This window comes from Girardinichthys multiradiatus, chromosome 5, assembly GCF_021462225.1.
Source record: "Girardinichthys multiradiatus isolate DD_20200921_A chromosome 5, DD_fGirMul_XY1, whole genome shotgun sequence".
Taxonomy (NCBI): domain Eukaryota; kingdom Metazoa; phylum Chordata; class Actinopteri; order Cyprinodontiformes; family Goodeidae; genus Girardinichthys; species Girardinichthys multiradiatus.
The window spans coordinates 380,130-404,384 of record NC_061798.1 but is presented as its reverse complement, the minus strand read 5'-3'; the positions used below and the strand labels follow the sequence as shown (position 1 = coordinate 404,384).

At 42.5% G+C, this 24,255-nt stretch overlaps 1 protein-coding gene and 1 long non-coding RNA gene across 3 annotated transcripts in view; one reads left to right on the top strand and one right to left on the bottom strand.

The window, feature by feature from the left end:
- rcor3 (REST corepressor 3) overlaps positions 1-9,154 on the bottom strand; it is a 68,312-nt gene extending 59,158 nt beyond the window's left edge. The window contains exons 1-5 of one of the 2 annotated variants that reach the window (XM_047365135.1): positions 8,884-9,154; positions 8,734-8,790; positions 2,231-2,308; positions 2,104-2,156; positions 618-779 (exon numbers count right to left, since the gene is read on the bottom strand). In XM_047365135.1, the coding sequence (XP_047221091.1) occupies positions 618-779; positions 2,104-2,156; positions 2,231-2,308; positions 8,734-8,790; positions 8,884-9,007 (474 nt within the window). In that variant the 5' untranslated portion in view covers positions 9,008-9,154. The remainder of the gene's footprint in view (positions 1-617; positions 780-2,103; positions 2,157-2,230; positions 2,309-8,733; positions 8,791-8,883) is intronic. The other variant, XM_047365133.1, reaches the window with a different exon arrangement.
- A 6,793-nt stretch (positions 9,155-15,947) lies between these two features.
- Positions 15,948-24,255, top strand: part of LOC124868866 — a 28,012-nt gene continuing 19,704 nt past the window's right edge. Inside the window, exons 1-2 of the long non-coding RNA XR_007038415.1 lie at positions 15,948-16,074; positions 19,033-19,180. This is a non-coding gene — a long non-coding RNA (uncharacterized LOC124868866). The remainder of the gene's footprint in view (positions 16,075-19,032; positions 19,181-24,255) is intronic.

The following is a 24,255-nucleotide window of genomic DNA, read 5'->3' as shown; positions in this document are numbered from 1 at the left end:
TTTCTTAAAGTAATGATGGTCACTCGTTTTTCTTTAATTAGCTGCTTTTGTCTTGCCATAATACAAATTCTAACAGTCTATTCAGTAGGACTATCAGCTGTGTACTGTATCCACCTCCTGCACAACACAACTGATGGTCCCGACCCCATTTATAAGGCTTGAAATCCCACTTATTAAACCTGACAGGGCACACCTGTGAAGGGAAAACCATTTCAGGTGACGACCTCTTGAAGCTCATCAACAGAATGCCAAGAGTGTGCGGAGCAGTAATCAAACAAAAGGTGGCTAGTTTTGATGCCTTCAGTGGAAGCTACAATATTCATAGTCATGTAAATAAAGACAACTCTTTGAATGAGAAGGTGTGTCCAAACGTTTGGTTTGTACTGTACATAAAACGATGATAGATAGATAGATAGATAGATAGATAGATAGATAGATAGATAGATAGATAGATAGATAGATAGATAGATAGATAGATAGATAGATAGATAGATAGATAGATAGATAGATAGATAGATAGATAGATAGATAGATAGATAGATAGATAGATAGATAGATAGATAGATAGATAGATAGATAGATAGATAGATAGATAGATAGATGTGTTAGGGGTTTACCATCTGCTGGATCCGATGGAAGCTCTTGCCATGGAAGCTAAAGGCCTGTTCAAACAGGACCTTGTCCTCTATGGTCCACTCGTCTGGGAAAGGGGTGAAATTAGGCAAGTCAGCCAGAGACTTCTCTATATTGTGCTTGTGCCAGAACAGCATACCGAGAGCCTGAATAAAAATTCACAAAGAGTGTGTTAACCGAGGGAAGATCCGGCTGTATGCTTCCAGCACTTTGAGTGTCTCGTTGCTGAAAACGCTATATAAATGAACTTACCTTACCTTACCTTCCACTAGAATCCTGCAGCAATTTGACCTTTATCTACAGTAGATATTAAATGGCCTGCACTTGTATAGCGATTTATCAAGTCCCCAGAGACCCCAAAGCGCTTTACACTACAATCAGTCATCCACCCATTCATCCAGACATTCACACACTGACAGTGGTAAGCTACAATGTAGCCACACCTGCCCAGGGGCAGACTGACAGAAGTGAATAAATAAAAGTAATGAGACTGCAACCAATTTTTTGCATGTTTGCTCAGCTTTGATTTGGCTGTCATATACAGTTCAGCCTTCTTTTACCTTATGGATTGGAAATAACCATAATATACATTTTGTATCTCTTAGCCTTACAGGCCCAAAGTATCAAGTTAAAAGTACTTGCTGGGCAAAAACATAATAAAAAAATCCAAAGTACAAAGCTAACTTTAAACAATAAACTAAACAAGGAATACTTGAATGAAGACAAAGTAGTCTGGTTTTGGTGAAAAGGGATCTGTAAGATACATAAAAAGGGTCTTTTGTGTCTGCCTAATTAAAAGAAAGACATACAACGTCATAAATGTGTTGGGTAGGTTGCTTTAGATTTACTTGGTCAGAAAAGCTTTTTAGCCTTCTCAGCCACAAGAACACGGATCTCTCTCTCATTCAGTGAAAATGCTCACTGCATTTATCCAGGTTTTACTATGCGCCCAATTTGATTTTAAGTGAAAATCACTGAATGCCTGGTTGTGACATTTTCTAGCTTAAGAAGATTTTAATTTGTCAGCAGTAAAATAAAATAAATTTCCATCTGGGCCAAATTTGCACTACTCTTAAGCTGCGTTGAGGTGCTGCACTTTGGACATCCCTGGCTTACATAGAGCATTGAGATTTTGCATGCATAGATGATGGATTTAATAGAGAAGTTTGTCATTTAAAACATTTAAAAAGAAACTCTTAAGGTCTTATTCTAAATTGGGGGATTTGGATGAAAGCACCTTTCAATCTGGAATATTTAAGTAATATGAAACAAAAGGAAGGTACTTAAGGTTTAAATTAATTAAAATCCTAACGCAATTACAAATATCTGGTGTAGAAAAGTAGATGCCTCACTGGCAAATTAAAGTTGTTTAGATTTTGCTTTAAATATAAAGCAAACTCCTCAAACCATCTCCTTTACTTCGCATGATATACAAAACACAATATAAGATGGAGGTTTACAGAGACCTACCTGCTCCACATTGTAGCCATGTTTCTCCTTGGCAATAGCAATATATTCATCCACTGTGAAGAGAAGGCTCAGTGTTACTCTGTCCTGGTATATTGACAAAGAAAAGAATAAATGTTGTATTACTTACATTTGGAGTCAACAATGGAGTGATATGGAGACCATACCAACATCCCACTGCTGTCTTTTTCTGTATACTTGATAGAACCTGAATGTGGAAAAACATGCAATTATCAAAACAAAACTTAAACAATGCAACTTCTAGATTCAGCAGATGTCATCCTTTAAGCCTTGCAGATAGATTTGATACTAAAGTGAAAAAACAACCAAACAATTAAAACATCCAGAATAAAACAAAGATAAAAATGATGTAGCTAAGACACAAAGAACATCAAGGTTATAACAGAACTAAAGCAGTCCTCTAAGGCTCTTTGAAGAAACCTTCATAATATGAGCTATAACAACATTTAATTTCCCTTTGGGATTAATAAAGTATTTTTGAATTGAATTGAATTAAAGTTGGTTCGTTCGTTCGTCGTCTTCCGCTTATCCAGGACCGGGTCGCGGGGGCAGCAGACTCAGCAGAGACGCCCAGACGTCCCTCTCCCCAGACACCTCCTCCAGTTCCTCCAGGGGGAGCCCAAGGCGTTCCCAGGCCAGCCGAGAGACATAGTCCCTCCAGCGTGTCCTGGGCCGTCCCCTGGGCCTCCTCCCGGTGGGACGTGCCTGGAACACCTCCCGAGGAAGGCGTCCAGGAGGCATCCGGTATAGATGCCCGAGCCACCTCAACTGGCTCTTCTCGATGCGGAGGAGCAGCGGCTCTACTCCGAGCCCCTCCCGGATGGCCGAGCTCCTCACCCTATCTCTAAGGGAGTGCCCGGCCACCCTACGGAGGAAGCTCATTTCAGCCGCTTGTATCCGGGATCTCGTTCTTTCGGTCATGACCCAAAGTTCATGGCCATAGGTGAGGGTAGGAACGTAGACCGACCAGTAAATTGAGAGCTTTGCTTTTCGGCTCAGCTCTCTCTTCACCACAATGGACCGGCACAGCGCCCCCATTACTGTGGCAGCCGCACCGATCCGTCTGTCGATCTCCCGCTCCATTCTTCCCTCACTTGTGAACAAGACCCCGAGATACTTAAACTCCTCCACTTGAGGCAGGAACTCCCCTCCAACCTGAAGAGGACAAGCCACCCTTTTCCGGTCGAGTACCATGGCCTCGGACTTGGAGGAGCTGATCCTCATCCCAGCCGCTTCACACTCGGCTGCGAACCGCCACAGCGCATGCTGTAGGTCTTGGCTAGAGGGGGCCAGCAGGACCACGTCATCCGCAAAAAGAAGAGACGAAATCCACTGGTCCCCAAACCAGACCCCCTCCGGCCCTTGGCTGCGTCTAGAAATCCTGTCCATAAAAGTTATGAACAGGACCGGTGACAAAGGGCAGCCCTGCCGGAGTCCAACATGCACTGGGAACAGGTCCGACTTAGTGCCAGCAATGCGGACCAAACTCCTGCTCCGCTCGTACAGGGACCGGATGGCCCCTAATAAAGGGCCCCCGATTCCATACTCCTGGAGCACCCCCACAGGGCATCACGAGGGACACAGTCGAATGCCTTCTCCAAGTCCACAAAACACATGTGAACCGGTTGGGCAAACTCCCACGAACCCTCGAGCACCCTGTAGAGGGTATAGAGCTGGTCCAGTGTTCCACGGCTGGAACGAAAACCACACTGCTCCTCCTGAAGCCGAGGTTCGACTATCGGTCGGACTCTCCTCTCCAATACCCTGGCGTAGGCCTTACCAGGGAGGCTGAGGAGTGTGATCCCCCTGTAGTTGGAACACACCCTCCGGTCCCCCTTCTTATAAAGGGGGACCACCACCCCAGTCTGCCAGTCCAGAGGCACTGTCCCCGACCGCCACGCAATGTTGAAGAGGCGTGTCAACCATGACAGCCCTACAACATCCAGAGACTTGAGGTACTCAGGGCGGATCTCATCCACCCCCGAAGCCTTGCCACCGCAGAGCTTTTTAACCACCTCGGTGACTTCAGCCTGGGTGATGAAAGAGTCCAACCCCGAGTCCCCAGCCTCTGTTTCCACCACGGAATGCGTGATGGCAGGATTGAGGAGATCCTCGAAGTACTCCTTCCACCGCCCGATAATGTCCTCAGTCGAGGTCAGCAGTCTCCCGCCCCCACTATAAACGGTGTTGGCAAAGCACTGCTTCCCCCTCCTGAGGCGCCGGACGGTTTGCCAGAATCGCTTCGAGGCCAACCGGTAGTCCTTCTCCATGGCCTCACCGAACTCTTCCCAGGCCCGAGTTTTTGCCTCTGCCACAGCCCGGGCCGCAGCACGCTTGGCCTCACGGTACCCGTCAGCCGCCTCAGGAGTCCCACAAGCCAACCACAGCCGATAGGACTCCTTCTTCAGCTTAACAGCATCCCTTACTGCCGGTGTCCACCACCGGGTTCTGGGATTGCCGCCACGACAGGCACCGCAGACCTTACGGCCGCAGCTATGGGCAGCAACATCGACAATAGATGCGGAGAACATGGTCCACTCTGACTCTATGTCTCCAACATCCCCCAGGATCTGGTCGAAGCTCTCCCGGAGGTGGGAGTTGAATACATCCCTGGCCGAGGGCTCCGCCAGGCGTTCCCAGCAGACCCTCACTATGCGCTTGGGCCTGCCAAGTCTGTCTGGCTTTTTCCTCCTCCAGCGGATCCAACTCACCACCAGGTGATGATCAGTGGACAGCTCAGCCCCTCTCTTCACCCGAGTGTCCAAAACATACGGCCGAAGGTCTGATGATACGACAACAAAGTCGATCATCGACCTCCTGCCTAGGGTGTCCTGGTGCCAAGTGCACTGATGGACACCCTTATGTTTGAACATGGTGTTCGTTATGGACAATCCATGACTAGCACAGAAGTCCAATAACAAAACACCACTCGGATTCAGATCGGGGAGGCCATTCCTCCCAATCACGCCTCTCCAGGTGTCACTGTCGTTCCCCACGTGGGCGTTGAAGTCCCCCAGCAGAATAATGGAGTCCCCGGGAGGGGCACTATCCAGCACCCCTGACAGGGACGCCAAGAAGGCCGGGTACTCTGCACTACCACTCGGCCCGTAGGCTGAAATGATAGTCAGAGACCTCTCCCCAACCCAAAGGCGCAGGGATACGACCCTCTCATCCACTGGGGTAAACCCCAACACGAGACGGCTGAGCTGGGGGGCAACAAGCAAACCCACACCAGCCCGCCGCCTCTCCCCGTGGGCCACTCCAGAGTAGAAGAGAGTCCAACCCCTCTCAAGGAGATGGGTTCCAGAGCCCACGCTGTGCGTGGAGGCGAGCCCGACTATTTCTAGTCGATATCTCTCGACCTCCCGCACAAGCTCAGGCTCCTTCCCCCCCAGCGAGGTGACATTCCATGTCCCTAGAGCCAGCCTAAGCATCCGGGGATCGGGCCGCTGAGGTCTCCACCTTCGTCCGCCACCCAATCCTCTTTGCACCGGTCCCTCACGGTTCCCCCTGCAGGTGGTGGGCCCACTGGGGGATGGCCTCGCGTCTCTCGTTCGGGCTTGGCCTGGCCGGGTCCCGTGAGGAGCAACCCGGCCACCAGGCGCTCTCCGACGAGTCCCGACCCCAGGCCTGGCTCCAGGGTGGGACCCCGGCTCCGCCGTACCGGGCGACGTCGCGTGCCTCGATATTTTGTTCTTCATGAGGTGTTCTTGAATCATTCTTTGTCTGACTCATCACCTAGAGCCTGTTTGCCATGGGAGACCCTACCAGGGGCCTTTAGGCCCCAGACAACTTAGCCTCTAGGATCATTTGAGCACTCAAACAATTGAAGTGTGGACCATATATGTATGAGAAGAAAGGATGCAATAATTCATTCACATTTTGTTTGCACTTTTTTTACAGGGACAAAATTACTATCACTAATACTGCCCTCAGTACCATGACGTGAAGAAAAAACACCCAGACTCTCTCATCATTGTTCTTGGGAATTTTAACAGCACAAAGCTCTCCAATAAACTTCCAAAATACAAACCAGACCAAAGTTACACAGTTCTAAAACAAGCATACCGCACTGTTTCCCTGTGCACCCTTAGTACTCTCTGGTCACTGTCACTGCTTCATTACATCCCAACTTACTGCCAAAAACTGAAAATATCTAGGCCTGTGCTTTAGATTGTTAGAAAGTTGACTGATGAGTCAAAGCAGATGTTACAGGTCTGCTTTGACTGCACTGATTGGAGCCTTTTTGAAGATGGCTCCAAGGACCTAAATGGATTTACTGACGCTAACATTTAGTGGCATCAGGACACGTGTGTGTGCAGACCAAGACCTTTCACACATACAACAATAAACCATGTTTTTTTCACATCTGAGAAAGCTCTGTTGGACCAAAGAAGAGGCTTTCAGCATTAGGGACAGTGTCCCTGTAAAAGCAGTCCAGGAACAAACTTACCAATGAGATAATGGCGGCTAAAAGAAGCTACAGCAAGAAGCTAAATAGTACCTATTGAAAGTACTACTGGATTAGTGTTTCTGTGTTCTTTTGTGTGTCTCTGCTCTGTTCCCTCAAACTCACAGTCAGTTGTGGCAGATGGCCGCTCACACTGGGCCTTGTTCTGCTGGAGTTTCTCCCTTTTAAAAGGGAGTGTTTCTTCTCCACTGTTGCATGCACAGTATGAGGGATTGCTGCAAAGTCATCGCAAGCCACTATTGCTACAAGCTCATCCAGGAGGACTGAACACTGCAGGGCACTGACTCTGTGCAATCTGCTGGGTTTCCTTAGATAGAAAATCTTTTAACCAATTTGAATATTAAACTAAATCCGATTGCACTGTTTGATAGTTAGGATTAATTGGAATGTATATACCTGACTTGAAATCTGTATGATTCGATTGAATTGACTTTGTAAAGTGCCTTGAGACGACATGTATCGTGAATTGCCGCTATATAAATAAAACTGAATTGAAATGAATTAAATAGTAAATAACTAACAATTAAGCAGCAGTTTGGAGGAGTTTTAGGACTTACCAGCAACCTACACCCTTCATTTACATCTCTACAATCCCATTTACTTTCCCCTCTAACCCCCTGCCTGCACTAAAGATCACTAACAAAGATGTAAATAGGGTCTTTCAGCATCAGAATAGCAAAAAAAACTGGGCCTGATGGTATTTTCCCCTTCTGCATGAAAGTCTACGCTGACCAACTGGCCCCCGTCTTCACTCAGATTTTTAACAAGTCCCTGGAGCTGTGTGACATTATTACACAAATGACTGCATCTCAGCGGACCAGTCTGTGATACTCCTGAAGTTTGCAGATGACTCCACTGTTATTGGTCTGATCCAGGACAGTAACAACTCTGCATACAGACTGGAGATGGAACACCTGGGAAAGAGAAATCCCCCCACACTGGCCTACAATGTGTATACTGTGGATCACTTCAGGTTCCCTTTCTTTGGACCTGAGGTGGTCCTCACACATACACACTTTTGGAAGAATGCTCAAGAGAGACTGTATTTCCTGCGGCAACTGAAGAAGTACAACCTTCTACAGGAGCTACTGGTCATCTTCTATACTGCCATTATTTAGTCTGTCCTGTGTTCATCCATCACAGTGTGGTTTGGCTCATCCACAAATGAGGACAGTTCCAAACTTCCGCAAACAATTGGGTCTGCATAGAGGATCATCAGGGCTGACCTTATCTTCATTCAGGACTCGGTCAGGTCTAGGGTCAGGAAAAGGGTAGCTAACATCTCTGCAGACCCCACACATCCTGGTCACAAGTTGTTTAGACTTTTACCCTTATGTTGGCGCTACATAATGCTATTTGTAAAAAAACAGCCTCCAGAGAGAAAGTTTCTTTCCCAAGGCTGTCTTTGATGAACACAACGAACACCTTACATCCTGAGTAGTCAGCTACTCTGCAGTGAAACAAAACAAGCATATTTCGACTATTACAACCTGCCTATATTTTTGTTTATATACAAAAAGAGAAAAACTATTGGCTGTTCATGAAAGTACATTCTGCTCCTTTATCCTTATTTTTATTTCCTCTCAAGTTAATATATTAATAATGCTGGTATGCTGTGAGCGCTGGAAACCGAAGTAAAATTCCTTGTTTGTACACACAAACCTGGCCAATAAAGCTGATTTTGATTTTAAAGTGATTAATGATTTTAAAGTGATTAATGATTTTAAAGTGATTAGCAATTTCGTTATTGAAGATTAATAACAAAACGATCAGGCTGGGTTTGAAACTAATTTTAAAGAGACTGTAAGATTTTCTCAAACTGAGAATGATAAGTAACTAACGTTTTATAGATGATATCCACTTTGTTTATTTAGAAGAAACCTAGAAAACACACATTTGTGTAATTTAGACACATTTCATCAAATTCATTGTGTCTTAAGTTGTTTCCGGAAAAGTTGAAGTGGGCTTGGTCTATACTTGTGTCCGTGTCTCGTTTGACTTTATTACATCGTAGTCACTAGAACTAACAGAATACATGGAATGAAAGCAATGTATATTTGAAGCAGCTACGGTCTGTGTTCACTGTACATGGACAGAGGCTACCACTATCTGTCACTCGGTGAAACCTGTAAAAACCTCACCGGGATCAAATTCTGGAATGTTTGCCTGATAATCAGCTCCAACCCGCATTCCAATATCTGCAAAAGATGAACAAAAACCGTCACTGTATAATCCAGTGGTAAACATTTTACGAAAGGTGAGCAGAGTACATGTTTGAGGCTATCACTTACCATGTTCCTCGTCGCTGCCGCTTTCATCAGAAAAATGTCCGTTAGACGCGTTGGACGGACTTTTAGTCCCGTTTGACCGACCCTTTCCTAAATACTCGGAGCCTTTATCCATCATCCCCGGCATTTCTGCGAATAAATTCTATCTTTAATGTACTGTGTCCCGATGTAATATGTCAGCCGGAGCGGGACGGATTCGGCTGCGGGTCCTTCATTCGCCGCAACTTCGACCGTGTCGCTGTACCCTTTTGCCTACCGCGTGTTTGCACGCACATTTCATGCTTTAACAGAGACTGGAAAACAAATGTGCGTGCCTTTTTGATTCATAATTTTTAATATGAAAATGATTAGTTTTTAGGAGATTTATGTTCTTAGAACCCGTGACGGAGAAGGATCTAGCTGCTGCGGCGGAAGAGTTCTACGCACAGTCGAGCTACAGTGTGACTCATTATGTGGGTTGCAACCTATTCCTAATAGATTCCTTCGCCTACACTACTAACCCACGCAAACATCCAAAATGCACATGCAACAATTAAGTCTGACAACAATCTAACACAGTTTTAAAGATAAACACCAAAAGGAAGTAGGTTATTTCGAAACTCCAAAGCAAATAGATAGTAGGAATCAGCTAATTGTCACGCTAATCCCAGTAAAACTTAAAACAGTATTTTAATTTCATTTACGGATTAAATACTAAAACAAACGTTCAACATTAAATCAGAATATTTTTAATCTGGTCACTGTCACCATGGCTCCTCTCTCTTCATTATTACCTTTGTCAGATTCAAGTTATTTCTGTGACCATTGTGGGTTTTTCTTTCGTTAATCGAGAGGTACCAACAATTTTGTCCATGTGTGTACATATATACGAAAATGCATTTCCTCGTGCATTTAAACGTAGTCAGAGACCACCACCCACTGAGGAATGTTTGACATCGACTAATTGCCAGATGGTACTGCAAGGATTTGTCAATAAACTACATTTGTGTTACAATTCTTAGGTTAAGGTGGATAAATGGTATGAGGATTTTTGTTAATTTATCAGAGCTGAGAAAAATGTATATCAAAACATCACACCTAATAAAAAAGATCCTTTGAAGTAAACAGGATTTGGAGAAAAACTATAAACAAAAACAGTCTCTGTTTGTTAAATATTTGAGAATTTATAAAAGAAGAATTGATAGGGGTCAGGCGCTAAAACTTGATCATTTACAAACAAACAATCCGCAATGATTTTGGAAAGAGATAAATAAAATTTGTCCACAAAAAATTAGGACAATTCCAATGGAAATTATTACGGAGGATGGTGCTGTGAAGATGAGGAAGGAGAGAGTGGTTAAAAAATGGGAACAAGATTTCTCAAAGCTATATTCAGGTTTGATTAATACAGATGATTTTTATTCTGATTTTTATTATCTTTCTGTTCGAGTAAAAGAATGTCTTGACTGTTTTATGTGTGAAAAAAATGGATACCAATCAAATATATTTTTCAATTCCAATATTACCCTGGAGGAAGAAAGTAATGCCCTTAATAAGGTAAATTTAAGGAAGGCTATGGGAGTAGAGGAAATTCCAAATGAGGTGTTAAAGTCTCCACTTTTGTTTGTTTTGTGGATTTAAAAAAAGAGGCCTTTGACTGGGTGAATAGGGATTTACTATGTTTGAAGCTTCTTCTGTCCTTGGTTGATGGGAAGTTCTATCAGGCATTAAAGTCCCTGTACACAGATTGTATAGGGTGTGTTCAAGTGAATGATGAGCAAACTGAGTGGTTCCATTTCCCTTTTGGTGTAGAACAGGGGGATGTTCTGTCCCCAGCATTGCTGCCGAAGCAGAAGAGGACCTTCAAGTAATATTAAATGTGTTGCAAAACCGTTGCAGTAAATGGAGGCTTGTTATAAATCAAGCAAAAGTCAGATTTTAAATTTTAGGAAGAAATTTACACCACAAAGCGCAAAAGTTTTCACATTTGGTAATACTAATGCTGAATATACAGCCTAGTAAAAATATCTGGAATTTGTGTTAGAATTTTTTACTTTTGACATAGGAGTTAAAATCCTTTCTGCTTTGGTAAGTAGGGCATTGGGTTCTGTAATAAATAAGTTAAAGACCTGTAAAGAACTTTGTTTTGATACATACTCCCTGCCTGTGTTGGAGTGTGGGGGGCCACACAGAGTTCAACTTTAGATGCTGTGGAAAACAGCAATCCGTTGCTTCTTGGGGGTTCATAAGTTTGTCTCCATCTTGGCAGCTCAGGGTTATTTGGGATGGGTTCCGGGGTTAGTTCAAAAAAAATGTGAAATGGTTAGACTCTTCATTTGCCTGACAATAGGTTAACAAAGTCCATACTACCTGAATAACGTCATGAATCCAATCATTTTGCCCCTGCCTGATTTAACAGTTAATAATGCAAAACTAGAGAGAAGGATGTTAATGATAACCTAAGCCACTCAAACTGTAAGCTTTATGAAAAAGGAAGGTTTTAAGCCTAGTCTTAAAAGTGGGAGTTGCTCTGCATGAGAGGAGGCTGATACTCCAGAAAAGACCAGAAAACCTTTGGCTGAGCCTGAAAGGCCACTACTGTTGCAAAAAAAATAAAAAAGAAGAAAATTAATTACTTTTTGTCATTTGTCTAATTGTTTAAATGGGGCGTATCATGCAAAATCTCCTTTTTTGCATTTAAATGGAATTTTAAATACATTACGTAGGAGTGCAGAAAAAGTTAATTTAGACTCTCCAGGTGTTGTGGAGATATCTTTATATTATTTTTGGGTCCTATTTTAGGTCTGCTCAGTTTTCTCTATCATCTGTTATGTTTTTTGAACTGTTACATCAATAGTATTTGCATCGGAACAGCTGAATATGGTCATGGACTTCGGGTGTCCTGCAACCATCTCCCACGACGCCCCCCAACAGCTGCAGCCACAATCCACCACCCCCATCTCTCCAACCTCAAGAGGGGCCTTGGCACCTCCAACCCCCACCCTGAAGTTCCCCCCCACCAGCCCCCTACCCACGCCGAGGACGGCTCTTTCCATCCAGGAGAGGGACGTCAACAAACTCTTCAGGAGACAGAACCCCCGGAAAGCTGCTGGTCCGGATTCTGTCTCACCAGCCAGCCTGAAGCACTGCGCTGATCAGCTGTCTCCAGTCTTCACAGACATTTTTAACACCTCACTGGAGACATGTCATGTGCCAGCCTGCTTCAAGTCCTCCACCATCGTCCCTGTTCCCAAGAAGCCAAGGACAACAGGGCTTAATGACTTCAGACCCGTCGCCCTGACCTCTGTGGTGATGAAGTCCTTTGAGCGCCTTGTGCTCTCACACCTAAAAGACATCACCGACCCCCTCCTTGACCCCCTGCAGTTTGCCTACAGAGCCAACAGGTCTGTAGATGATGCAGTCAACCTAGCCCTTCACTTCATCCTCCGGCACCTGGACTCCACAGGAACCTACGCCAGGATCCTGTTTGTGGATTTCAGCTCTGCCTTCAACACCATCGTCCCAGTTCTGCTACAGGAGAAGCTCTCCCAGCTGAGTGTGCCCGACTCCACCTGCAGGTGGATCACTGACTTCCTGTCTGACAGGAAGCAGCGCGTGAGGCTGGGGAAGCACGTCTCTGACTCCCTGACCATCAGCACCGGTTCCTCCCAAGGCTGTGTTCTCTCTCCTCTGCTCTTCTCCCTGTACACCAACAGCTGCACCTCCAGTCACCAGTCTGTCAAGCTTCTGAAGTTTGCGGACGACACCACCCTGATCGGACTCATCTCTGATGGTGATGAGTCTGCGTACAGATGGGAGGTGGACCATCTGTTGGACTGGTGCAGCCAGAACAACCTTGAGCTCAACGCTCTAAAGACAGTGGAGATGGTTGTGAACTTCAGGCAGAACCCAGCCCCACCTGCCCCCATCACCCTCTGTGACTCCACAATTGACACTGTGGAATCTTTCCGCTTCCTGGGAACCATCATCTCCCAGGATCTCAAGTGGGAGCCAAACATCAGCTCCCTCATCAAGAAAGCCCAGCAGAGGATGTTCTTCCTGCGGCAGCTGAAGAAATTCAACCTGCCAAAGACTATGATGGTGCACTTCTACACAGCCATCATTGAGTCCATCCTCACCTCCTCCATCACCATCTGGTACGCCGCTGCTACAGCCAAGGATAAGGGCAGGCTGCAGCGTGTCATTCGGTCTGCTGAGAAGGTGATTGGCTGCAGTCTACTGTCGCTCCAGGAACTGTACACCTCCAGGACCCTGAAGCGGGCAGGGAAGATTCTGGCTGATCCCTCCCACCCCGGTCACAGACTCTTTGAGACTCTCCCCTCTGGCAGGAGGCTGCGGTCCATCCGGACCAAAACCTCACGCCACAAGAACAGTTTTTTCCCATCTGCCACCAGCCTGGTTAACAAAGCCCGGAAACCACCCTGACACTGTCCCTTTCCCCCACACCCCCCCTTTTTTTGCTGACAGGACACTTGTAACTTGTAACTCTATGCGTTACATTAACGCTCAGCTTGGACTCCTGCTTTACTTGCACTGCTTTACTTGCACAATGATCACCTGCACTGTTGTATTGCTCTTGCATCTTATACTGCTCTATATTTACTCTCACTCACTTAAAACTGTGCACATATATTTATATTATATTGTAGATATGTTTATACTGTTTAATTTGTACTGTATTGCACCGACTACGCCAAAACAAATTCCTTGTATGTCCAAAAACGTCCTTGGCAATAAAGCTTTTCTGATTCTGATTCTGATTCTGATCAGTTTTGCTCATCCACCATATTTATTTCTCACTGCAATTGTGTAGTCCAAGCTCAAGTATGCCTACGCTGCATTACACCATCCCCCAGCAGCAGAACCTCTTCGAAGTGTCTGGTTAGATTTTATTTTTCATGGAAATGTTCACATCAGTGAGGAAATTTCCCCACTTCAAGGGTAAGTTCTTCAGCAACCTCTGCCAGAATTCAAGAAGGATTTGCCAAAATAATTAATCTGATAAAGGGGTCAGTTCCTCCTATCTATAGAAATGATGGACACAGCAAAGCGATAAGCTGCAAATAATGTGACACAAACTTTATTTTAGACATGAATTTATTGTGTGTGAATTTGACGTGTGGGCCATTGTTTTGATAGCAGTAACATTGTGCCTTCTGTTAATGTTAGTGCTGTTTGCTCACTTTTAGCTCCTTGTGTTGTTTCCAGCCTGTGTCTGTGTTTTTGTTTATTTTACCCAGTCTGGTCCTTGTTTCCTTCTGTTTATCACAGCCTATAGCTCGCACCTTTTTCTTGTTCCTCCTAATTACCTGGTCTTGTTTTTGAATTGGTTCTCCCTGAATTTCCTGTTTGTATTTAAGTTCTTTTGTTGCCTTTGTTCCCCGCTGTGTCCTGAGTCCTACTTATCTTTGTTCCTGGTAGTATGTACCTTTGTTCCTGGTCGTGCATCCTAGGTCCTGGCCTGGTTCTGGTTTCCCTGCCTGGTCCGTGAGTGAAGAACAATAAATCTCGGACTTACCATTATTCATCTGACTCCTGGCATCTCCTTCTCTGCACTTTGGTCCTACCCACAAACGCACACCATGACACCTTGAGGACATAACCGTACTGTGTGTTTTAAATAATATTATTACATCAACAGGTTTGCATTGTTTTTGGCATTTCTGTCTAGTTTCTGCGCCGCTAGATAATTGTTACAAAAACCCAGAAAATAACATTATGTGATTTCTAAATATTTAATTTGCATTTTTTTGCATAACACAAGTATTTGATCACCTAACAATCAGTAAGAGTCCCGGCTCTCACAGTCCTGTTAGTTGTTTTTAAAGAAGCCCTCCTGTTCTCCACTCATTGCCTGTATTAACTGTACTTGTTTGAAATCTTTGAACTGTTTGAACACCCTTATCTGTATAACGACACCTGTCCAGACACTCAATCAAACAAACTCCAACCTCTCAACAATGGCCAAGACTAGAGAGCTGTGTGAGGACATCAGGGATAAAATAGTAGACCTGCACAAGGCTGGGATGGGCTACAGGAAAATAGCCAAGCAGCTTGCTGAGAAGGCAACTGTTGGCATAATTATAAGAATTATAAGAAAATGGAAGAAGTTCAAGATGACGGTCAGTCTCCCTTGGTCTGGGGGTCCATGCAAGATCTGACCTCGTAGGGCATCAATGATCATGAGGAAGGTGAAGGATCAGCCCAGATCTACACGGCAGGGCCTAGTCAATCACCTCAAGAGAGTATGGATGTATCAGGAGATTTCAGCCAACAACCTCCTTAAGAGCATTGAAGATGGATCATGGCTGGGTCTTCCAGGATGACAACGACCCGAAGCACACACCCAGGGCAACTAAGGAGTGACTCGATAAGAAGCATCTCAAGGTCCTGGAGTGGCCTAGCCAGTCTCCACACCTGAACCCAATCGAAAATGTTTGGATGGAGCTGAAAGTCCGTATTGCCCAGCAACAGCCCCGAAACCTGAAGGATCTGGAGAAGATCTGTATGGAGGAGTGGTCCAAAATCCTTCCTGCAGTGTGTACAAGAACTACAGGAATCGGCTGATATCTGTAATTGTAAACAAAGGCTTGTGTACCAAATATTAAGTTTTGTTTTTCTGATGTTTCAAATACTTATGTCATGCAATAAAATGCAAATAAATAAAAAATCACACAAGTAATTTTCTGGATTTTTGTTTTAACTGTTTTGTTTTGTAGATTCCGTCACTCACAGTTGAAGAGTACCTATGATAAAAAATAAAGATTTCTACATGCTTTGCAAGTGGAAAAACCAGCAAAATTAGCAGTGTATCAAATACTTGTTCTCCCCACTGTATATCAGTGTATATATCAAGTGCATCGGGTGGCAGAGGTTTGTCTGCAGACATCACTAGTCCATTCATGAACCATTCTATACCATTCAGTAACAGGCATTGTGGAACTGGTTAACTCTGTTTCATGTTTGGCTTTTTGTCCTAGGATCACTCTGTTGCTATCAGAAGTGCTGAGTTGTCCCTCTTTTTTAAAGGCCCCAGCTCTGCCCTCACCCTCCCAACAAGAACAGTTTGTGCCGTCCTTTTATTTCACAAAGTTGTTTTCACATCCTGGCTGAACCTTCCTGTGTGTGACCATCATATATGTGTGTCTGCAAGGACACAAGGGGCATAACCTAACAAATGTGTGGGGTCAACTGGTAAGGATTTCCCTCTCAATTCCTTGTGTGTACATATGGATTAGTGCTAAGGTGTATACTAAGTTGACAAATGCAAGTCATGGAAATAGAGAACTTAGATTTGGATTGCGTGCAGTAGTACTTAATACTGTATTTCATTTGCTAACTTTCAGTTTTGTTAAAGTGTGAAAAACTATTTGTTTCCTTAAGGATGTTTTATCTTTTCTGTTTTTGAAACACTTGAATGTTTTTAAGCATCTAACACATTTTGATATCAGATAAAAGATCATTTTGTTTATCAATGTAGTGAAGTTATCCAAATCAATGTGGCTATATGTGGAGAAAGTAATTTCCCCCTAAATCTAATGATTTCTTGTGCTAGTCTTAGAGCCATGTGGAGTAATTTTGACCCATCCTATTTTTAGATAATTTGTTGAGGGACCTTTTAGCATGTACCACCTTTTTAAGGTTTTTTTTCACTCAGAAGTGAACTAGCTGTTCTGTCACTGATTATTGTACTTCTGCATAACCGAAGTGTTCTTAAGGTTAATGTCACAAACTGCACCAAGTTATCCAGGTCATCTGCAAAGCAGCCCAAGGTCATTCCACTTCCATCATCATGCTTGGGAGTAGATATGATGTTTTGCATTAATGCTATGTTAGGTTTATGCCAAATGTAATGGTAGCCATGACTTCCCAAAAGTTCCACTTTTGTCTCTGCAGTCAACAAAATATTTCTGGGGGGTCATCACCCATGGATGAGATCTTAGCCCAGTCTCATTTTTATTGTTAAATCGTGAACATAAAATCATGTCACATCATTAATTGATGTAATAAAACTCTGCTGTACTTTAGATGTTACTTGTTTTTGTATGACCTGGGTGAGTCAGTGATGTACTCTTGGATCAATTTTAATAAGGTTCACCAATGTTCCATGCTTTCTCCATTTGTGGATAATGCCTTTTACTGTGGTTCACTGGAGTCCCAGAGCCTTGGAAATGCATTTGTACAAATTTTAAGACTAAAAAATGTCAATGACTGTGTATACCTTTTCTTGTTTCTGTTTTTTCCATCAAGCCTTGTTTTGTATCTTTTTGTCTTGTTTGGTTGTGGCTAGTGAATGAAAAAGAAGTGACATAAATTTATGTGATATGTGTCCACATATATATGTATAGCTGATAAGTTGATGAAGTTGGCCATTGGTAAGTAACCGAAAGGGGGAGGAATTTGGAATCTGAAAAGTTAAGGAATTTAAGAAAATTCAACAGCAGAAGGGTTTGATTCAGCGTGAGCTTTGAATTATGGAACTCCAATACATTGAGTCGCTGAACTTCATTCTATTGTGTAGATTGTCAAATAAGAAGAAAAATAAGAAGGTGGCCTAGAAATGTGGAGTGAAGAAAATACCAAAACGAAAGCAAAGAAAAAATATTCACAAGGAGACAAAAATAAATTTAAAATGTGACTTCTGTCTGCTTCAGAAGAATCAATGATCACTGTGTGAGATGATAAAGATAAGCATAGGAAGAAGGCATAGCACAAGGCATAGGATCCAAAGAAAGGAAGGGAGGGAGCGGGGGTAGCAGGTTCAGCAACACAAACAATGTTACCCTCGCTACATTTAACATCAAGCCCAGTAGGCAACAACAATGACATCAGCAAGGCCCTTCCGTCTCTAAACATTGCCAGATTTCTCTTTGGCTGTTTTCAGTGTGCATTAACAATAATAGGGAAGTGTTTTTTTGGGGTGGTGTGGTGGGGTGGGGTGGGGGGGCGGGGGGGTGTGGTGGGGGTGGGGTGCGGGGTCAGTAGGTAACAACTTGCAAATACAAAGCTGCCATTAAAATACAGTGCTTTGAAAAAATGTTTCCCTCCAAACAGATTTCTTCTGTTTTTGCTTTTTGCCATATTTTAATATTTCAGAACATCAAATGAATTTAAATGTTACACAATGATAACCTAGGTAAATACAAAAAGCAGTTTTCAAATAATGATTTCAGTTCTTAAAGGAAAAATCTACCCTAGGCAACCTGACTATGCGAAAAAGTAATGTACCCTAAATCTGGTATATGCTTGTGAAATCATTGACATTTAAGACCACCAAGTATTTGCTATAGCTTGCAAAGAGTTTTTTTTTTTTTACATAGCTTTTTAAGAATTGTTACCCTTTCTTCTTCATTTTTTTATTTAGCCACTTTGGAAGGTATAAATGTCCTGGTCAATGTCATGCCACAGCATTTCAATCATTTTTAAATGATTGAAGTGCTGTGTTTTTTTGGAGCAAATTAAACAAGGTGGCCATTCTGATGCTTTACATCATTGACCTGCTGCATAACCAAAATGTGCTTGAGGTAAAGATCAAAATTATTATATATTTTTTTTCAAATGTTACCGGATATTCACATTTGACTGTAACCGTTGTGTTCCTTTTCTTATATGCTAAGTATTATACCAAATGTAATGACAAACCAACCAAAGTGTTCAACATTTGACTGAGAAAATAATTAATCGCTAGTTTTTGAAGGTGACAAATATATGTTACATAGTAGCAGAAAAAGAGAAACAGTGCGGGTCTTTCTGCATGGAGTTTGCATGTTCATGTTCTCCGCGTGCATGCGTGGGTTGTTACCGGGTACTCCAGCTTCCTCTTACAGTCCAAAAACATGACTGTTAGGTAAATTGGTCTCTCTAAATTGCCCATAGGTGTGAATGAGTGTGTGCATGGTTGTTTGTCCTGTATGTCTCTGTGTTCCCCTGCGATGGATAGGCGACCTGTCCAGGGTGTGCCCCGCCTCTCGCCCGTAGACCGCTGGAGCTCCCACGTGACCCACTATGGAATAAGTGGTATAGAAGATGAATGAATGAAAATTTTGTCCTACGAATTGCCTTAAAGCTGACTTAAAAAGTCAACTTAAGAGTTTAGGTATTAGATATAAGTAAGTGCAGATTCCTTAACATAAACTGAATATGTTCCGGCAGGTTTCCCAAAGGGACTCTACTGAGAAGCTGGCTCACCAAGTCACGGCCCAGATTGCTGCTCCTTATTGCAGGGTTAAAGAGGCCCCAGGTGACCCTCATGAGAAGGAAAAGGATGAAGCGCACAAAAGTAGCAAAGGCCACGTAAGCGGTAAATATGGCTTATGTTGCATGATGGAACGGTGAAGTCCACATTAACAAATATATTGACAAATAGGGGAACTGGTTAAAAAGAGGTAAACATGCAAATTTCTAGTTTGGACATCCTTTCTACTCAAAAAGTTCTTCTCCCTCCGACTTAACTAATGGGTATGTTTCTGCATGAAAGAAAAGTCAAATCAATCTTCATCTAACAAAGCGGCATTATGGATTTCCTGATAAATCTGCTGTAACTTATTTTTGTCAAATGAACATTCAAAATGTAAATAACAAAGTTAGTTTATGGCATTATCCACACTTATTAGCAACCTAGGTAAAAATGTGTAAAAAAAAATTTCATCATTAAATTTTTTATTCACATGATAAAAACATGTAATTAAAAGATGGGACTTAAAAGAACAATTTATTCAAATTTTTTGATTATTGATGCTTGTAACATTTTTACTAAATCAGCAATACCTCATTTGAAAAGATCACTGAAGACTTGGCTTGCTTACCAAAAGACACAGACTTGACCTGGAGTTGCCAATAAACCACAGACAGGAATGCACATATTCTGCTCTGAATTAGTTTGATTGTTGTAGTTTAGGAATGGTTTCATGCACATCTCTAGGCTCCAGAAAAGCAAAATGAATTTTTTGGCTTCATGTGCTACAATGGAGGCCTTTTTTATTTTGATGGAGATTATAAGGTTCAATAATGTATGAAACAGCGGAAGGTTTTTGAAGCTTGTTATGGAAAGAAAACTGCATGGCCACCTGCTGAGGAGGCATGTACTACTTTCTGAGAGAGGATGCAAATGATGCTTCATGCTTTGCAACCGGGCAGCTTAGCCTTTAGCCAGACACAACTTAGAACTGACATGTTGGATACAAGCAACACTACTAGCTCAGTATACCTGATTTCAGCTGGAAAGGTAGCTGTTCTAGGAGCTAATGCCCTTCTGTTTACCTGACAAATTAGTGGGTCTGCTGCAATGAATATCTGGGTTAAAAACCAATATAGGAATGGAACTAATAGACATTACCAGTGCCCTTCTGTCTGTACATCTACCATAGAGACTACGAACAGTGTTGTGATTATGAATATATTATTTAATATTAATACTTTAATATTTTATTAAACAATATTTCAGGTCTGTTAAGGGATGTCCTGTGAATACCAGCTCAATAAGGCGGTGGTATTAGTACAAAATTGAAAGGGATGAGCTAAGCTCTGGCATTATTGAACAGCAAAACTCTGCACACACACAGAATGAATCACACAATTTCTTAAAATACAAAAATTTATTAACAAAAATAAGACAACTCAAAGTCAAACATATTTCGATCAACAAACTAAACGATATTTAAGGAAATATTATTTTAAATAAGAACCAAACCTTTCTGGATAAATGGGTCTCAATGGTGTTTAATTAGCTACCTTTATTTATTAAAATAATATTTATGGAAATATTAGTTTGAACAAGAACCAAGCCTTTTGGATGAATGGGTCTTAATGGTGTTTAATTAGTTATCATTTTAGTAAAATAATATTTAAGGAAATATTTCTTCTAGATTCGAAACTAACAACCTTTCTGGGTAAATGACCTTCAGCTGACTCATAAAGTGGGCAACCACGTGTTCTGAGCGATTATTATTATTATTATTACTATTAGCGATTCGAGCTAACAAAAGAAGCCTATAACTGGTTACCAGAATCAAACACATAACTTCAAAATACCACTAATAAAGGGGTTGAAATGCATCAGCGTGGATGGCAAGTTATCGGCGATCTTCTGTGTTTAAAAACCACCCTTTAAATAAAGTTTCTCTTAAACACAGAACACATTCTTAGCTGAGTCCTAGTCTGCTAGCACTTACTGTAGCTACGTTTCTCAACACAAACAAAAACAAACGTCATTAAACGAACATTTAACACTAGCTCTTTATGTGAACCGTGCTGAGGGAAATTTGTCCTGGGCGTTGAGGAAACATCCACGTGTGGGTAAACAAAGGGTTGGCTTGCAGCTAACCTCCGTAGCTGTGGGGAAGGGCTTTTAGCTGGCCTGGCCGAACCATATGACAAAGGCATGTTCGGCTCTTTGAGTGGCCACAATGCGGCAGGGTAGCTCTCGCTACCTGGACGTGCATGCAGGAAGGCATGCGATGAGTTCCCGGCCTTCTTTTCCAGGCTGTGGGGAATCAACTTAGATTATGGCTGCTTCTGGAGGCCTCAGAAGAAAAGCCAAGTTAATCTTGTCTTATTACACCCTTTATATGAATGAATGAATACCGGATACTTGCACAGCCAATCATTACCTAACTTTGTTGCATTTGATCATAGTCACTCTGGATCCACTTTGAAGAGTTATGTCTGCTTGCCAGCAAGAGACATTAGCGCTGTCTCTCCTTCCAGCTCTGCTGGGGACCTGTGTGAAAGAGGTCTGTTTGTTGGAAAACAGGGTTTTTATTCCAACAGTGATGTCACAGGAAGTCCACTGTTACTTCTGTTCCTGGCTAAGCTTACTGTGATTTATTTTGAAAATTCCAGAAAAACTCTAACTGGCCTTTAATGTTGTAACCCATGGATGGGGTACCAAAATTCCCCCCTTTAGTTCCGAAGAATGGGATGAAGTTCACAGTCTTTGGGGCTAACCATCAGTCCTGAGCCATGTGAAAAGAGTCACTGGGTTCCTGTAGGCAGGCAGAGTTCAACAGTTCATTTTTGGTTCAGAGGTTAGTGTTTGGACAGGAGTGAGGCAGGTTTGGGCAGAGACTAACACTAATAACATGTTTGTAAAAAAACAAAAGAAAAACAATCCTATAATAATTTTTGCACCATAATACTGCTTTTAAAACCTTAATAATTTCTCAAGTTCAAAACCATAAGAAAGAAAAAGAATAAAACAGAATATAGGGTGTTGGAAATAATTTACCATCTTCATATCTAGTTTGATAGATTTTACAGGGTTGATTCTGGACTGCAACGGCTTACCATGTCTTTTAGGAACGCCGTTATCTCAGTTATAACACACCTGCAGATCATCTCAAACTCCTCCTTTGTGATGACATCTTTGGAGTGACTCCACTTTTTACCACCAACCTTACAGTTCGATGTTGCACTGTGAAAAAGTGTTTGTCTTTTGTCTGGCAGCTTGGGTTTTGGCTGGCGCCAGTTACCACCCTCCTGGTTCTGTTGCATCACTTGGGAACTGACTTTCTGCTTTTTCTTAGTTTCGTCTTCTTTTCTTGTTCTCAGTTTGAATTTTCAACACAAACCTTGCTTTTTCCTGCTCTGTCTGAACAGACACGTGTTTCCCACACAAGCATACCCACATGAGCATACCTGCGAATTTCCTGCAAGGAGAGATTCTCTGTTATGCAATGCAAGATCACGTCATACTGCACACTTTCATGGAGGTTGTGAAGAAACAAAGACTTAAAAGTGTGGTCTTCTTCAAGACCTGGAGCATAACATCCCTGAAAATAAGCTGTCTTCAAACGGTGGAAATATTCTCTTGGAGGTTCATCCACTTTTTGTAGAATTGCCAAAGCATTAATAGTGGCAGCAGCTTCGTCTCTGTAAACATAGAACTCTTCTCTTAGAGCCTGACAAAGAGCTGAATAACTGTCACTAATTTCTGGAGGAAGGGTTTTTGTGAACACATGAACACTCTTAGCTGTTGTTTCCCAAACAAGCGAGTTTTATCATTAATTAAATGAGAGCTTTCTAATGAGTGGACTTGTGCATGTCGTGGTGGGTCAGGTTGTATTGAGTCACCTGAGAACCATGTGCGTCTCTCCTGGCCCCTAGGGGTCGACACAGAGTCAGAAGGGAGAGGGGTGCAGATCAGTTTGGAAGGGTGCTCCTTCCTCCCAATTGGACCTCTTGTGCATGCTGAGTCCGGCACTCGGTCATTTTGGTGGTTGTTCACTGCAATGTGAGGTGGCAGGACACCACTGGAGACCCTCTGACTTCCAACACTTCTGTTAGGGTCTGTGGAAGTAAGCTGAATACTTGGATTAAGTTTAGGAAGGGGAGACTCTGAAGGCACTGGATACCTGTTGTCTGAGTCTGCCTCCTGCTGCAGCTGCTATGAGTGAAAATGCAAATCAGGTACCTGAGAGGTGTGGGTCTGTCTCCCCTTTTAAGATGAAGCTTTCCTGAGCTCATCTTCCTTCAGGTCCTCTAACTTTGCTTCAGCTTTCTCCATCCTCTCCTAAGCTTTTGAGAGCTCAAGCTTTACAGCATTCTCTCTATGAAGGGTCATAGCTTCTTAGTTGTGATTTCTGCTGATACAACAAGGTAAGCTGACAAAGAATATCTGAAATCAGAGCATCTCTAATCGGATACTTAATGAAGTTTACCAACTCCTGAATCCTCTCATCACATGCGGCAAGGTCAAACTGATTTAAAGCATCCCGCTCATTTGGAGACAAACGGATGAGATCAGCAACAACAACCTTTTGCATTTCTGTGTTTCCAGAGTTCATAATGTGTGACTCCACGTTATGAACTCTGCGGTCCCAACAACAGCTTGTGGGTACATTGCTAAATAAGGGGTAATAGTGATATTTGAAGTTCCTAAGTGTTACTAAGTGCTGTTTGTTTTTTTTGTCTTAAAGGAGATAAAACGTCATCAATATCCTAAAAACAAAAAAGCTAATTTTCCTCATTTATGTACATTTTTATATGACAGTGAATTAATGTTTACTTGTCACTTATTTCGGAACATCCATCAGAAATGATGGTTTATTACAAAACTGCTCACTGCTGAGTTTAAGTAACTTCAGAACATAGCATATGTCCGACATATTCTTTCACTGTTAAACTTGAGTCACCATCATTCATTGCATTGTAAATAAAATGTATTATAATAATAATAATTATTATTATTATGATACTTTCCCTTCTTGAAAATAAAAGGTTCCTGTTCCATTATTTCAGAAATCAAAAATTCACAGACCTTTACATATTTACATTAGTTTTCTTTCAACAGAAATAAAAAATTACATTTGATACGCATGGCCACTTAATATCCAAACAATTCAAAACAGTTCATAACAGTCAAGAGTTCTAAACAGA